Here is a 17,399-nt window from a genome sequence, read left to right as displayed (position 1 = left end):
CTCTATCACCAGGACAAGCAACCCCAAAAGCTTGGACAACCATGAGGAAACAAAGAAACACCATGCAGGCAAAGGAGCAGGAAAAAAACCCACAAGACCAAATAAATGAGGAGGAAATAGGAAAAATGCCTGAAAAAGAATTTAGAGTAATGATAGTAAAAATGATACAAAATCTCGATAACAAATTAGAGAAAGTACAAGAAACAGTTCATAAGAACTCAGAAAAACAAACAGCAATGGATAACAAAATAACTGAAATTAAAAATACTCTAGATGCTCTAACCAGCAGAATGACTGAGGCAGAAGAACGAATAAGTGAGTTGGAAGATAGAATGGAAGAAATAAACGCCACAGAGCAGGAAAAAGATAAAAAAATAAAAAGACTAGAAGACAGCCTCAGAGACCTCAGTGATAACCTTAAACGTACCAACATTCGAATTATAGGCATCCCAGAAGAAGAAGAAAACAAGAAAGGGTCTGTGAAAATATTTCAAGAGGTTCTAGTGGAAAACTTCCCCAACATGGGAAAGGAAATAATGAACCAAGTCCAAGAAGCACAGAGAGTCCCATACAGAATAAACCCAAGGAGAAATACACCAAGACACATATTAATCAAACTAACGACAATTCAACACAAAGAAAAAATATTAAAAGCAGCAAGAGAAAAGCAACAAACAACATATAAGGGAAAACCCATCAGGATAACAGCTGACCTTTCTACAGAAACTCTGCAGGCCAGAAGGGAATGGCAGGATATACTGAAAGTCCTGAAAGAGAGAAACCTACAGCCAAGAATACTTTACCCAGCAAGAATCTCATTCAGATTTGAGGGAGAAATCAAAAGCTTTCCAGACAAGCAAAAGTTAAGAGAATTCAGCACCACCAAACCAGCCTTACAACAAGTGCTAAAGGAACTTCTCTAAGTAGAAAACACAAGAAAAGGAAAACACCTACAAATACAAACTCAAAACAATTCAGAAAATGGTCATTGGAACACACATGTCAATAATCACTTTAAATGTAAATGGCTTAAATGCTCCAACCAAAAGACACAGACTGGCTGAATGGATACAAAAACAAGACCCTTCTATATGCTGCCTACAAGAAACCCACTTCAGACCAAGGGATACATATAGACTGAAAGTGAAGGGATGGAAAAAGATATTCCATGCAAATGGAAGTCAAAAGAAAGCTGGAGTAGCAATACTCATATCAGACAAATTAGACTTGAAAGTAAAGACTATTACAAGAGACAAGGAAGGACACTACATAATGATCAAGGGATCCACCCAAGAAGAACATATCACAATGGTAAACATCTATGCCCCCAATATAGGAGCACCTCAATACATAAGGCAAATGCTAACAGCTATAAAAGGGGACATCGACAGTAACACAATTATAGTGGGAGACTTGAACACCCCACTTACATCAATGGACAGATCATCCAAACAGAAAATAAATAAAGACACACAAGCTTTAAATGATACATTAGACCATCTCGACTTAATTGATATTTATAGGACATTCCATCCAAAAACGACAGACTACACTTTCTTCTCAAGTGCACACGGAACATTTTCCAGGATAGATCACATCTTGGGTCACAAATCAAACCTCAGCAAATTCAAGAAAATTGAAATCATATCAAGCATCTTCTCAGACCACAACGCCATGAGACTAGATATCAATTACAGGAAAAAAACTGCAAAAAATACAAACACATGGAGGCTAAACAATTCACTCTTAAACAACCAAGGAATCACTACAGAAATCAAAGAGGAAATCAAAAAGTATCTAGAAACAAATGACAACGAAAACACAACAACCCAAAACCTATGGGACGCAGCAAAAGCAGTTCTAAGAGGGAAGTTTATAGCAATACAGTCCTACCTTAAGAAACAAGAAAATGATCGAATAAACAACCTAACCTTACACCTCAAACAACTAGAGAAAGAAGAACAAAGAAACCCCAAAGTGAGCAGAAGGAAAGAAATCGTAAAGATCAGAGCAGAAATAAATGAAAAAGAAAGGAAAGAAACAATAAGAAAAATAAATAAAACTCAAAGCTGGTTCTTTGAGAAGATTAACAAAATTGATAAACCATTAGCCAGACTCATCAAGAAAAAAAGGGAGAAGATGCAAATCAACAGAATTAGAAATGAAAAAGGAGAAGTCACAACGGACACCTCAGAAATACAAAACATCATGAGAGACTACTACAAGCAACTATATGCCAATCAATTGGATAACCTGGAAGAAATGGATACATTCTTAGAAAAATACAATCTTCCAAGACTGAACCAGGAAGAAATAGAAACCATGAACAGACCAATCACAAGTACAGAAATTGAGGCAGTGATTAAAAATCTCCCAACACACAAAAGCCCAGGACCAGATGGATTCACAGGCGAATTCTATCAAACATTTCGAGAAGAGTTAACACCTATCCTTCTCAAACTCTTCCAAAATATTGCAGAAGGCGGAGCACTCCCAAACTCATTCTATGAGGCTACCATCACCCTGATACCAAAACCAGGCAAAGATGTCACAAAAAAAGAAAACTACAGACCAATATCACTGATGAATATAGATGCAAAAATCCTCAACAAAATACTAGCTAACAGACTGCAACAGCACATTAAAAAAATCATACACCACGATCAAGTGGGGTTTATCCCTGGGATGCAAGGATTCTTCAATATACGCAAATCAATCAACGTGATACATCATATCAACAAATTGAAGGATAAAAACCATATGGTCATTTCAATAGATGCAGAAAAAGCTTTTGACAAAGTTCAACATCCATTTATGATAAAAGCTCTCCAGAAAATGGGCATAGAAGGAAATTACCTCAACATCATAAAAGCCATATATGACAAACCAAAAGCCAACATTGTTCTCAATGGAGAAAAACTGGAAGAATTCCCTCTAAGAACAGGAACAAGACAAGGGTGTCCACTCTCACCACTGTTATTCAACATAGTTTTGGAAGTGTTAGCCACAGCAATCAGAGAAGAAAAAGAAATTAAAGGAATCCAAATTGGAAAAGAAGAAGTAAAATTATCACTCTTTGCAGATGACATGATACTATATATAGAAAACCCTAAAGACTCTACCAGAAAACTGCTAGCACTCATTGATGAGTTTAGTAAAGTAGCAGGATACAAAATTAATGCACAGAAATCTCTTGCATTCCTATACACTAACAACGGAAGAGCAGAAAGAGAAATGAAGGAAACTCTCCCATTCACCATTGCAACCAAAAGAATAAAATACCTAGGAATAAACCTGCCTAAGGAGGCAAAAGATCTGTATGCAGAAAACTTTAAGACATTGATGAAAGAAATCAAAGATGACATAAACAGATGGAGGGATATACCATGTTCCTGGATTGGAAGAATCAACATCGTGAAAATGACTGTACTACCCAAAGCAATTTACAGATTTAATGCAATCCCGATCAGATTACCAATGGCATTTTTCACAGAACTAGAGCAAGAAATCTTACAATTTGTATGGAAACGCAAAAGACCCCGAATAGCCAAAGCAATCTTGAGAAGGAAAAATGGAGTTGGTGGAATCAGGCTTCCTGACTTCAAACTATACTACAAGGCCATAGTGATCAAGACAGTATGGTACTGGCACAAAAATAGAAAGGAAGATCAATGGAACAGAATAGAGAACTCAGAAGTAAGCCCAAACACATATGGGCACCTTATCTTTGACAAAGGAGGCACGAGTATACAATGGAAAAAAGACAGCCTCTTCAATAAGTGGTGCTGGGAACATTGGACAGCAACATGTAAAAGAATGAAATTAGAACACTTCCTAACACCATACACAAAAATAAACTCCAAATGGATTAAAGACCTACATATAAGGCCAGACACTATCAAACTCCTAGAGGAAAACATAGGCAGAACACTCTTTGACATACATCAAAGCAACATCCTTTTTGACCCACCTCCTAGAATCATGGAAATAAAATCAAGAATAAACGAATGGGACCTCATGAAACTTAAAAGCTTTTGCACAGCAAAAGAAACCATAAACAAGACTAAAAGGCAACCCTCAGAATGGGAAAAAATAATTGCATATGAAACAACAGACAAAGGATTAACCTCCAAAATATACAAGCAGCTCATGCAGCTTAATACCAAAAAAGCAAATAACCCAATCCACAAATGGGCAGAAGACCTAAATAGACATTTCTCCAAAGAAGACATACAGATGGCCAACAAACACATGAAAAGATGCTCAACATCACTCATCATCAGAGAAATGCAAGTCAAAGCCACAATGAGGTATCACCTCACACCAATCAGAATGGCCATCATCACAAAGTCTGGAAACAACAAATGTTGGAGAGGGTGTGGAGAAAAGGGAACTCTCCTGCACTGTTGGTGGGACTGTAAGTTGGTACAGCCACTATGGAAAACAATTTGGAGGTTCCTTAAAAAACTACAAATAGAACTACCATATGATCCAGTAATCCCACTCCTGGGCATATACCCAAAGAAAACCATAATCCCAAAAGAAACGTGTACCATAATGTTTATTGCAGCACTCTTTACAATAGCCAGGACATGGAAGCAACCTAAATGCCCATCAACAAATGAATGGATACAGAAGATGTGGCATATATATACAATGGAATATTACTCAGCTATAAAAAGGGATGAGATGGAGCTATATGTAATGAGGTGGATAGAACTACAATCTGTCATACAGAGTGAAGTAAGTCAGAAAGAGAAAGACAAATATTGTATGCTAACTCACATATACGGAATCTAAAAATGGTACTGATGAACTCAGTGACAAGAACAGGGAAGCAGATACAGGGAATGGACTGGAGAACTCGAGGTATGGGAGGGGGCGGGGGGTGAAGGGGAAACTGAGAAGAAGCGGGAGAGTAGTACAGACATATATATACTACCATCTGTAAAATAGTCAGTGGGAAGTTGTTGTATAACAAAGGGAGTCCAACTCGAGGATGGAAGATGCCTTAGAGGACTGGGGCAGGGAGGGTGGGGGGGACTCGAGGGGGGGGCGTCAAGGAAGGGAGGGAATATGGGGATATGTGTATAAAAACAGTTGATTGAACCTGGTGTACCCCCAAAAAAAATAAAATAAAATAATAATAAAATAAAAAACAGTTGATTGAACTTTGTGTGCCCCCCAAAAATAATAAATAAATTAAAAAAAATAAAAAAATAAAAAAGGCTGTGATATTAAACTTTAGACATTGATAAAGCAAGTATACAAATTAAAAATTAAGTGTACAAATAAAAATTAAAGAGTAATAAGCATAAATTAGAGAATTCATTAGTTTCAAAGTAATATAGAGGAAAAAGGAGAAAAATAACATTTTTATAAATTAATCCAATAGAAGACTAAAGAAAAAAATAAAGTAATAACAAAAAAGAATGGGAAGGGAAACAATAACATTATGACAAGTGGAGAACGTGAAATACAGTATAGAAATAAAACCTAAATGTTTCAGTAATTAACATATTTTAAACTCATCTATTAAAAAATAAAACAACTAGAGTCTACTGATAAGTATTTATTTATGAGACCTACTAAAATATAACAACAAAGAAACATAAAAGCAATGGGATGAGAATAAGATACACCATACAATTACCAACCAAAGAAAACTCTGATACAGTAATAATACGAGAAAAAAATAAACCTTACAGCAAAAAGTCATGATTAAAGATGAAGTCATTACATAAGGATATACAGTACAATGAATTCACAAGGAAGATGAGGACTGAACCTGAATGAACAAGCAAAAAAGACTCAAAACATATAAAGCACACACTGACAATAAAAAGTCACAAACTTACAAAGAGGACATTAAGCACAGTCTCTAAGAAGTGATTACACAGATAAAAGGACAAAGGGAAAAGAAGTTTTGGATACGATTAACAAGCTTGTCTAATGGACATAAGTAAACACTATTAAACACTAAACACAACTGTTAAAGTAGGCGTTTTCTTTAAAATCCATGTAATACGTATAAAGTGTGAACAAACATATTCTAGGATAAAGCAAAACTAAACAAACCTCAAAGAGTCACGAAACGCATCACACTATTTGGTTAAAAAGTAACCTAACTAAAATACAAACAAAAACATAACACCTAAAATGAGTGTGTGAAAAATTTTAAATACACAGTGAAATAATTCATGGGCCAGACAAATCATAATGGGAATTGCAAAACATTTAGAAGTGACAAGAAAAATACTACATAGCAAATCTTCGGTTAAAGCTATGGCTATTTTCTCAGGAGCTATATTATAGACTTAAATACAAATATTTAAGAATACATTAAAAAATAAGCTGAGGTAAGCCTTCAATTAAAAACATTACAAAAAAGAAATACCAAGGAAACCTACAGAAAGTAAAGGAAGAAAATAAAGTTAAGACCAATAATAAAAAATAGAGAGCATCAAGAAAAACAAAAGCTAGTTGCTTTGGCCAAAAAGGGCAAAGGAAGAAAAGGTGCAAATAATACGAAGTGGATTCAAGAACAGATGAAGATAAGATTTAAAAATCAGAAAGTACTAAGGATAATTTCACGTCAATAAATTTAAATTTAAAAGATAAATGAAATACCTTTCTAGAAAACTTTCATTAATAAAAATAGATTCAAGAAGAAATAGAAATCCTTAAAAGATATATAACTACTAAGAAACTGAAGCATTAGTTTCAGTTCTATTAAAAAAGCATCAGATCCAGAAATCTAAGTAAAGCTTTGTGAAAACTTTAAGGTCTTGTCAAACATTTTTGGTTAAATATGACTATATTAATATTTGAAAAATCTGTAAAACAAAAGGAACCATAGAGTTATGGTTACAGGACAGGTTAAGATACAGGACAGACTACAAGTTTGATGAAATGTATATAACTGACAAAAGTTTAGCATCTCTCATATAGAAAGAATTTTTACTATCACCTAAACACATGCAAGAACCAAAACAGAGGCCAGTATTTCAATAGAAAAATAGGTGAAAAATGTGAATGTGGAATTCACAGAAGAGAAAACCTAAATAGCCAATAAACATGGGACTTGTTTAACTCATTGGTCATCTTGGAAATGTAAACAAAAACAACAAATACTATTTGATGCTCATCAATCTAACAAAATTACAAGTTAGACTAATATCAAGAGCTAAGAGAAGAGAACCCAGGGTAAACAAATTTTTACACACTGCTGACTGGACCATAAAATGTTACAATCATTAGAAAAACAATTTGGTATTTTCCAATTAAGCAGTAAATATTCTATAATCCAAAGTTTCTCAAAGCAGAGCACTTCCAGGGTAACTGTTTCATCAAGTGGAAACAGAGATTTTACCTATACTGCCTCCTTCCATCTGCTTTCTAGCTCCTAATATATTCTGGTATCTTCCAATTTCTCAGTGGCAACTCATTTATAACTTTGCGGCACAGAAATTCTGGAATCCAATCACTTAACTTTTACTAGGATGCAGCTCTGAACCCTCTCTGTAACTGGTATCTAAATTCTTATGAAAGAAAGCAAATGAATATTAGCCTTTGGGGGCAGCCTTAAACTTAGTACACCGTAGGCACTCGATACATATGCTATCCAAAGAACAGATATATACCAAAAAAATCTAGTACCTGTAAATTGGTAATCAATAAGTATCCAGTGACTATATAGTAACAAGTGGGATAAAATAATAAATAAATACAATTTAGAATTCCAAAAATTCCCATTATTGAGAACATACCCATAGTGATGTATTTTTCCTTGTATAAGGAATGGTGCTGAAAGGTCGAGGACTTCCAGGTCTTCATGACCAGATTTCACAGGAATTACACTATGAAACTTGTTTGAGAGTTTGCAGATTTCATTGAGTGTACCTCCTATTAAAAGAGAAGAAATAAACCCTTCAAGTAGCACAAATATAAAGTAGACAAACTGGGGTACTTATTAAGTAACACATGACAAACATTAAAAGACTAAAGGGATTGACAGAAAAAGACAGAAATGCCATAATTTAAGAGATATAATACGCCTATACATTTATTGTTAAAAATAATAATTTGTAAACTTAGCATCCTATTCATTGATTAAAGAATCCACTGAGCAAAAATGCTGAGATTTGATCAAAACATAAGGTTTGTGAAATATGAACCGTCTTTTAAAATTTATACAAATTGCTCTTTATGCCAGGAACACTTTGGTTCAAATGATCTAAAAAGAATAAAGTTGAGAATCAAAATATGACAGGATTCCCATTATTAAATTTGCTATATACTACTAATGTCTAGGCAAATTTAGTTTTGCATTTGAAATAAATCTTTTCAGTTTAACATTAGATTTAAATATAGATGCAAACTGTTCATGTAATAGGAATTCCTGTACAGTTTATTCATTTTTCCTATGAAAAAAAATCACACTTACCCTAATGCTATGACAGGGTGGGCATTAAAAGCAGCATGTTGGCTGAAAAGAAACAGTATGCCTAGTGGGGCACCATTATTAAAAGGCAGCATTTTCTCTGATTATTCCAACCTACCGGTACCTTTTCTCATGTACTTTTCACTTAGATTGATAATTCTTCCTTTCCAGGAAAAGAGAATATGATTTATAAAAATACTTCTGTGTATTTCCTAAAATTTGTGTAAAATTTTGTAATGTTAAAATTCAATTGTGAGAGGGAAGCATTTCTGGCATAGCAAAGTAAGAATGTCCAAAAATACACTTCTTCATAATAGCAAAAACAACTCTGGCAAAAACTGTCAAATGCGACTATTTCAGAACTCTAGAAATTAACCAAATGATTGCAACAATCCAACAAGTGTTTATTCAAAAAAAGTGAATAAATCTTGGTAAGAACAGCAAGTTTCGTGGCGTTTTAACTTGCCCACCTCCCATACCTCTTTCCTCTGCTCTGTGATAGCTGGAAACCACAGGTCTGCCATGTCATACTACAGTTAGATCCTAGCCTACGCTTAGAGTTATAATACTCAGAAATATGATAAAATAAAAATAGTTTACATTTTGATGAAACCCTTTTAAAGTGCTTTCACATATACTTTCATTTGACTTCATTAAAACGCTCTGTAAAGTAAACTGTTATTACTTTGGATGTACTTATATATTCAATAAATATTTACTGAGAGCCAGTTACATGTCGGGTTCACTGCTCTAGGTGCTGAAGGTACACAGATTAAAATAAGAGATATTCTGACCTTAGGGACTTACGTACTAATAAAGAAACACATCTATAAACAGACAGACAAAACACAAATATAAGAAAAGTGCTCTACTAGAAGTTCATACAGTATGTAAAAAGAACCACTCAAATCTGCCTGATAAATCAGAAAAGTGCTTGATGCATGTAGGTGTTTGTTAAATATTTTATATGAATTGCTGAATAAAGGGAGTTGTTGAGTTTACTTCTGAAGATGTATTAGAGCAGAATTTCTCAGGAGAACAGTGATGGAACGGCAAAGAGGCACAGAGAAATATACTAGGTTTAGAAATTATCACCAGTTCAATATATATGGCTAGAGGGTGGGATGGGAATTGTGGTACATGACATTGAAAGTTTGAGGGATGACTGGTAATTAAAGATAGGATCAGGATCTAAGGGGACTTAAGCCTTCTCTGGACCCTCAAGGCCAACTTGACTTCAGCAGAGAATTCTGTAGGAGGCAGCAAAGCACAAAAGGACCCGAAGGCATATTTGACATCGTCTTAGCTGGCCCTACAAGGACAGTTCTAATAAAGCCTAATAGGATCACAGCTTTATTTTATTTTTAGGCCATATAAATAGATTTACTCCATTTTTGTGTGTGTGTGTGTGTGTGTGTGTGTGTGTGTCTTTGTTTTTTTTAACATCTCCTGGTACAGATTAAAATACTGCTAATGGAATAAGATGTCACATTTCACTCATCAAAATGGCCAAGTTTTTGTATTTTGTTTTTGTTTTTTTTTTTTAAAGAATGGATCATTTTACTTTTTGGCTGTGCCACATGGCACGTGGGATCTTAGTTCCCTGACCAGGGATTGAACCTGTGTCCCCTGCATTAGAAGTGCAGAGTCTTAACCACTGGACCATGAGCAAAGCCCTAAAATGGCCAAGTTTTTTAAAGCTCTGGTGTATGATGATGAGGGTAGGTGAGCAGATAATCTTTTATGCTGCAAAAGCATATGCAGACTATGGTAACTTTACTGGAAAGTAATTGGGCAACATTTCCTTAATTCCTTGTGCCAAAATACACTTCATCCAGGGGGCAGATAAAGTTCATCACGGAGTGACCATGACAAAAACCAGGAAGCAAGTCAGTTTCACCACTCACTATCTGTACTGGGAAAGACATTCATCTCCTCTGTGGTTCAGTTTTCTCATGTATAAAAAACAGCTTATAATGGTAGCAACTTCACAGGATTGTTGTGATGATTAAATTCGTTCATACATAGAAATTAATTAAAATTGTTTCTGGTATGCTATAAATGTACTGAAACAAGAAATGTTCACAAAAATAACATCAATGTTTATATACATGTGTAGTCACATATATAATTGTTTTCTAAAATGATTATGTTACTTTTACAAATAGGAAAATGTCTAATAAAAATGATCATAATCCATTGTAGTAAGATCAGTTCATTCACAAATTGAAACTAAAGAATTCTCTAATGCACATTAAAGATGATGGTCTCCTTTTATTATGGATTATTAGATAAATATTAGATAAAAATAAGACAAAAGTATAAAAGAAATGCAAAAGTAAATTTTCCTCAAAGTTTCATTCTCTTAAAACATGTCATTATCTTTACTTGATTTAGCTATCAATAGATGACTTTCCTTCTATTTTTATGAAACAAGAGTGACATCCAGAGGCCAAGATAACAGCAACTACACACAACAAGCAGCTTCTTGATTATTACTCAGCTCAAAAATCACCCTGGGTCTCATTAAGATTACAAGTAGGAATCCAACAAGATGGACAAATGCAAACACTTGAGTTTAATGTATAATTTCAAAATGTCATTCAGATAAATTTATATATATATGTGTGTACATATATATTTGAATCTACTTCTTACATATATTACATTATTTGAAATTTAAATTAACAATATTTTGACTTTTTATGTCCTAGGTTGCCCTTAAAATATATTTAACAATAATCAACCAGAGAAAGACATAAGCAAATGCTGTATTCTAATAAAACAGTAACTTAAATATCATACCTTCTATCAAAATTAGACAGTCATTTGAAAGTGGGAGAATACCATTATTTTTCACAAAATGAACAGCTACTTTTCGTTCTCCTTGATCTTTAGTGGTCCATATTTTTGAATCATATAATGATGTGTTTTGTAGTTTGATATCTGGGGTTTTGGTTGCACCCTCTTGCAAAATTATATCCAAATCACCCTCATGTGGAACTTCTTGCCTAAAATCAACAATGAAATAACACAAAAACAACTGGTATAAGCTTGGAAAGTCAAATTTAACAAATTATCCAATAAAAAAACTGTTCATATGCTTATGAACCAGCTACTTATTTTAAAATATGGAGATAATTCACTCTGCAGATTAAATGACTCATTCAATAGAAAGATATTTGATGACACTTTACGGCTGATTAGATCCATATCATAATTTCACTAACCACCAGCAATTTCCTTGTCTGATTTTGTGATACCATTATTTCTAGCACCAAGCTGTTCTCCTCTGTAAGGAATGCTAGACTTCCCAGTAGGAGCCCTGTCTTCACTCCACCTAGATATCCACTACTTAAGTAATATCACTTTCATAGGGTACGTACTTTACAAACCAATATTCCTTTTGATTCTTTTGATCTAGAATATAATTTTTAAAAGTCATATGGTGAAATACGATACAGTAGAAATCGCATAAACTGGAAACAAAAAGTCCATTTCCTTGTTCTGGTTCTTTCACCAGTCAGCTGTGTAATTTTAGGTAAAACCTCTCAACTTTTCTGAGATGATTTCCTCATTTGTTTAAAAAATTACCATAGAGGGTGGTTTTGTTTGGCAAAGCTATATGAGTTTGCAGAATTTTATAAACTATAATTTGATAATACTTCAAGAACTACCTAAAATCTGTACTTATATTTTAATTCCAACTACCATTTCAAGCCCCAAAGGTAGAAGATGGTCTGTGTTTTATATAAAGAGATCTGATGATCAAAAATCTCCACAGACAGTATTATACTTAGATTGTGAAAGGAAAAATATATATACAATGCTGTACACAGCACACAAAGAATATACACACACGTAAATATAATGGAGATGTATATACATGTATGTGTTACATATATAGAGGAAAGATAGTCAAACTGCATAAAAAAGAGGAAGAGGGATTAAAAATAATTTTCAGAATATGTCCTGAGTTAATAAGTACATATTCATTCTAATGTCGTAAATTTATTTACTTATTTGTAAAATAATTGATGTTTAGAATAAAGATTTTGAGGAACTGAGAAATCCCCAATTACTAATAAAAGTTTAAATTATGTTCATTATATTGTAGTTATTAAGCAGGACAGGAATATTTCCAACAAGGCCTTCTCTTAACACTTAATTAGGAAATTCAACGAACCCAAAATCTTTTCTATTTAAAAATTTTACCTAATAATGGTTTACCTTCAAGATTTTTTTGTGACAATGAGAAAGTCCCCCCAAATATTTTCAGTTTCTTATCTGTTTGCATTTACCAGAGCTACTAAACTGAATTTCAGATCTGAAAACAGCAACTACTTTTATTTATTATTACTAACAAATATCAAAAGGATTTATTTTCTAAGAATTAGTGTTTTCTCTTAAAAAGATAACCATTCTTTCAAAATACAAAACATTAAAATCACAATTTACTCGTTGTCAGGACTTAAACTGACACGTAAGAAAACATATATACACAAACTGTATGAAATGAAAACTTCAGTTTTATTATGGAAAATACTTACAGTAAATGACATTTAGGACAATAAAGTTTAACAGACTGAAAGAGTCTTCTGGGCTTATATGACCTCAATTTTGCTCGGATACGATATTGTTGAGGAGCTTTTTGTTTCAAAATAGCACACAGTGGGGTTTTCTCCAAATACTGATGATCTGTAAGTACTATAAAGAATTTCTGGATTAAGTTAGAGAACTCTACAAGGATATAAGTATATACATGACATGAATCCCCTTGAAACAAACATATACAATCAAACCAAATTAAGTTGTATTAATTGTCAGTCTTGGTAACATTTTGCCACATGTATCCTCATCTCCATCCATTATCTCCATCTCTCCATATACACATAAACCTTTTACAGATATGCGATAGTAACTTCTAGATATTATGCCCCTTTATCCCTAAGCACTTTAGTGTGTATTTCACAAGAACAAGAAATTTCATGTAATATTACAATGCAATTTTCTACATCAGAACATTTAACACTGATTATCACTGAATCAATAGACATTATTCAAATTTCTCCAACTATCCCCATAATGCTCTTATTTAGAATTTTATTTTCAGGTCTAGGACCCAACCCTGAACCAAGCATACCATTTATTTTTCCTGTCTCTGTGGCATCCTTCAATGTAGAATGGTTCTTCAGCTATTCTTTGTCTTTCAGGACGCTAATGTATTTGAGGAGCAGAGGCCACTTATTTGGGTGTGTCTGGGTTTTCTCATGATTAGATGTCAATGATACATTTTTGGTAGGAATACTACTGTATAAGTGATACTGTGGCCTTCTCAGTGCATCACACCAAGAGGCACATGATATCAGTGATTTCATTCCTGGGGATAACTTTGCTCAGCTGATTAAGGTGGTGTTCAGCAGGTTTCTCCACTATAAACTTATTATTTCCCCCTTTATAACTATTAAGAAAGAATTTGATAAAATTTAAATATCCCAATTTCATTAAATACTTAGGATCTTGCTAGTTTAGGATCCACTGATGATTGACAGCTAAATAAATTATTACTATCATGATTGAAAAAATGGTGATTTTTCCCTAACTTCATTATTCCTTTTACATTTTATCAGCTGCCATTCTATTTTAAATAACAGCTTTCCATTCAACCTCATTTATTTATCTGTTCTTTAATTTACTATCCATATGGACTAACAGATTTTACTTTATTCAATCAGTTGTAGCCCATCACTAGTAATTTTATTTTGATACTCAAATTGTACCAGATTTGACATCTGCTACCATTAACCGGAGAATTTCTCTACTTTCTGGCACAAGATGTTCCAGAATCATCATATAATTCTCCTATCCCAACCCTGGAATCTGCTATTTCTCCAAGAAGCTGACTGGGGATATTATTTATAAACTAAGATCTATATACTAGGTGTGCTCATTGCTGCTGGATGTCATTGTTTCTATGCCCTTTCATCAACAGGGCTAGGACACATATGTACACGTATTCATACCTATACTTACACACATGCACCTGCATGTGTATGAATATATATGTGAGTGAATACATATATACAGACACACATATATATCTATTTCTGTATCTGTCTCTAAAACCATGAGTACCTCCAATTCTAATACAATATCACAAGCTTCTTTCTTCTAGCCCTCTGCCATTTCATAGTTACATGTCCTTTCTCCAATAAAGAGAAACTCATATTGTTATAATAGTGTATTACAGAATTTTATTTAATTGACTTGTGCTTAGAAATATTTTCTTCATTTTTTTCATCTTAGCTGAAGTAACAGAAGGTGGGTATCTGACAGATTAACTATCATTGCTAACATTAAGGTTTTGGGGCATATTTTAAGGAGCTCCTTTATGGACACACCACTAAATACATAGTGTGAACTGATTCAAATTAATGCCATATAAGATATTTTATATTCTCAAACTGTTCAACATTGCAATGGGGCTTTCTTTTATAAATAAATTTTATAAACATTATAGATGCATGATTTAAAATACATATTCATCATAAAAACATATCTCTTTCTGGGTTCCATTTTATGCCAGATAGAGGATGGCATCGATGAGGCAAAGGAATAAAAGATAAACATGGATATGCTGTTGCCCTTGGGGGTATGTGCTCTCAATATGCGACAGTAATGAATTAGATCATAAGTACAAGGACACACTTCATTATGCTCACTATAGTGCCCATATTTCAAAAATGAAAATGGTCTTACTTGTAGCCGACAGTTGTTGACATCTTTCTACCTCATATAGTGATACTGATCCAGAGCCTATTAGGAAAAAGGAAGGAAGAATTACAGTTTTAAAATCCATCAATAGCTCAATGTGGCACTGAAAACTATAAAACATTACTGAGAGAAACTGAAGAAAATGGTGAAATTTGTTTACGGATTCATGTCATTTGTTCATGGATTGGAAAGTTCAATATTGTTAAGAACTGGTATTCTTCCCAATTGATCTGTAGATTCAATAAAATCCTAACCAAAATTTCACAAGCTTTATTATAGAGACAAGCAGATTCTATCATTTAAGTCGAAATAGCAAAGAATCTAGAATCTAATCTTAGAAAGAACAAAATTGGAGGACTTATACTGTATCACTTCAAGACTTACTATAAAGTGACAGTAATCAAGAGAATATGGAACTGACATAAAGACTGACAAACAATATTATCAGAATTAAACATAAAATCCAGAAATAAACCCACATTTACACAGTCATTTGATTTTTGATAAGGGCAGCAAAGCAATCCAAAGGGAAAGCAAAACTCTTCAACAAATGGTTGTGCAAAAACTGGAAATTAGTATGAGGGAAAAAAATGCTTACTTCACATCATACTACTAAGTACTGAATGGAAAGCATAGAAGTAAATCCACATTTATACTCACTTGATTTTTGACAAAGACACCAGAGCCATCTTAAAAAAAAAAAAATGATGCTGCAACTGGAAATTCATATTTTAAAAAATATCTATGTCATACCATACTACTAAGCATCAAAAAGGAATAAACCACTGATGTATGCAACAACATGGATGAATCTCAAAAACAAACAGTATGTACAAGAGTACAAAACATACTATTCCATTTATCTGAAGTTCTAAAACAGGCATAAATAATCTATGGTGGAAAACACTGGAACTTTTAGGGGTGAGGACTGAGGGAAAGAACATGAGGGAGCTTTCTGCAAAAAGGTAAAGGTCTTGATTTTAAGAGGAACTTAGGTTAGCAGTTCATGTGTTAGTCAAAACTCATGGAATGATACACTTAAGTGCCCATTTCATTGGATATAATTTACCTCAAAAATAAAAAAGAATTTTAAACAAATATTGAACTCTAGATAATGATGTTCATTCATTGAAGTGTTTAGCAGGTGTAGTTATGTCTGCACATTACGTTGAAATGCATCAAAAAATAAGATGGATTGGTGGATTAAAAAAGAGATAAATGACACAAAAGAGAGTAAAATGTTAACTGGAGAATCTGATGGTGGGTATGAATGTTGACTGTACAACTGTTTCAACTTTTCTGTATGTTTGAAAATTTTTCTTATGTTGAAAAAATACATTGTGAAGGAAATAAAGGGATAGTTGGATTAAAATAATAACTTTACTAAACTTAATAGGATGATGATGAATACCATACAATATGATTTTACTTTAACAAAAAAGCAGAAGTAATGATCATGGCAATAAGTTTTAATAATGCTTTCTAAAATGAAGAATTTAAGACTTAAAAAAGTATTCATATTTTGCAATTACTTTAGCTTCCTACATTCTATCATACAGAACAGTATGTTAAACGTTTATAACTTTTGTATGTGGCATCATACATAAACATATGCATTACTTGTCCTTCTTCCTCAGCATCACTAATAAATGGCATAAGAATCCATGGCAAGAGAACCTGAATGGACATCTTAAGCTGGCAAAGTATAATTTCAAAGAACTGGATTACTTAACATCTGCCATTCTGCATGAAGTGAAACAATGGCAAAAGCCTTATAAGTAGTCAAATAATAAGAAAATAGAGAAAATATTGTAAAACACATACAACAGTCTCCCACAAACTGATAAGAAAAAAAAGAGCCTGACAGAAAATCAGGTAAAGGGTAAGAGCAGACAATTCAGAGAAGAAGTAAAAAGGGTCAATAAATATATAAGATTTTTAAGTTTCCAAGTACTCAGGGAAACTAAATAAAATATCACCATATACCTACCAAAATGTCAGAAAATTACATATATGGCCAATACCACTGAGAGTGTGAGGAAAGGATGTTCTCCCACAGTTATCTGCATATGAATCCTATGACATTGTGGCATATAATCTGGCATCATCTATGAAAATAACAGATGTGCTTGCTCTTTGATCCTTCAACCCCACCTTTAGGAGTTTATTTTAGAGAAACAAT

General features: G+C 33.4%; 1 protein-coding gene across 4 annotated transcripts in view; it reads right to left on the bottom strand.

The window, feature by feature from the left end:
* POT1 (protection of telomeres 1) overlaps window positions 1-17,399 on the bottom strand; it is an 85,385-nt gene that overhangs the window by 8,327 nt on the left and 59,659 nt on the right. For all 4 annotated transcript variants that reach the window (XM_057732390.1, XM_057732391.1, XM_057732393.1 and 1 more), the window contains 4 exons: window positions 15,203-15,259; window positions 12,994-13,150; window positions 11,249-11,454; window positions 7,770-7,905 (listed from right to left, as the gene is read on the bottom strand). In XM_057732390.1, the coding sequence (XP_057588373.1) occupies window positions 7,770-7,905; window positions 11,249-11,454; window positions 12,994-13,150; window positions 15,203-15,259 (556 nt within the window). The remainder of the gene's footprint in view (window positions 1-7,769; window positions 7,906-11,248; window positions 11,455-12,993; window positions 13,151-15,202; window positions 15,260-17,399) is intronic.

Source organism: Hippopotamus amphibius, chromosome 4, assembly GCF_030028045.1.
Source record: "Hippopotamus amphibius kiboko isolate mHipAmp2 chromosome 4, mHipAmp2.hap2, whole genome shotgun sequence".
In the NCBI taxonomy this organism is placed as follows: domain Eukaryota; kingdom Metazoa; phylum Chordata; class Mammalia; order Artiodactyla; family Hippopotamidae; genus Hippopotamus; species Hippopotamus amphibius.
The sequence above is the reverse complement of the archived record's forward strand: the minus strand, read 5'-3'. Positions and strand labels throughout refer to the sequence as shown.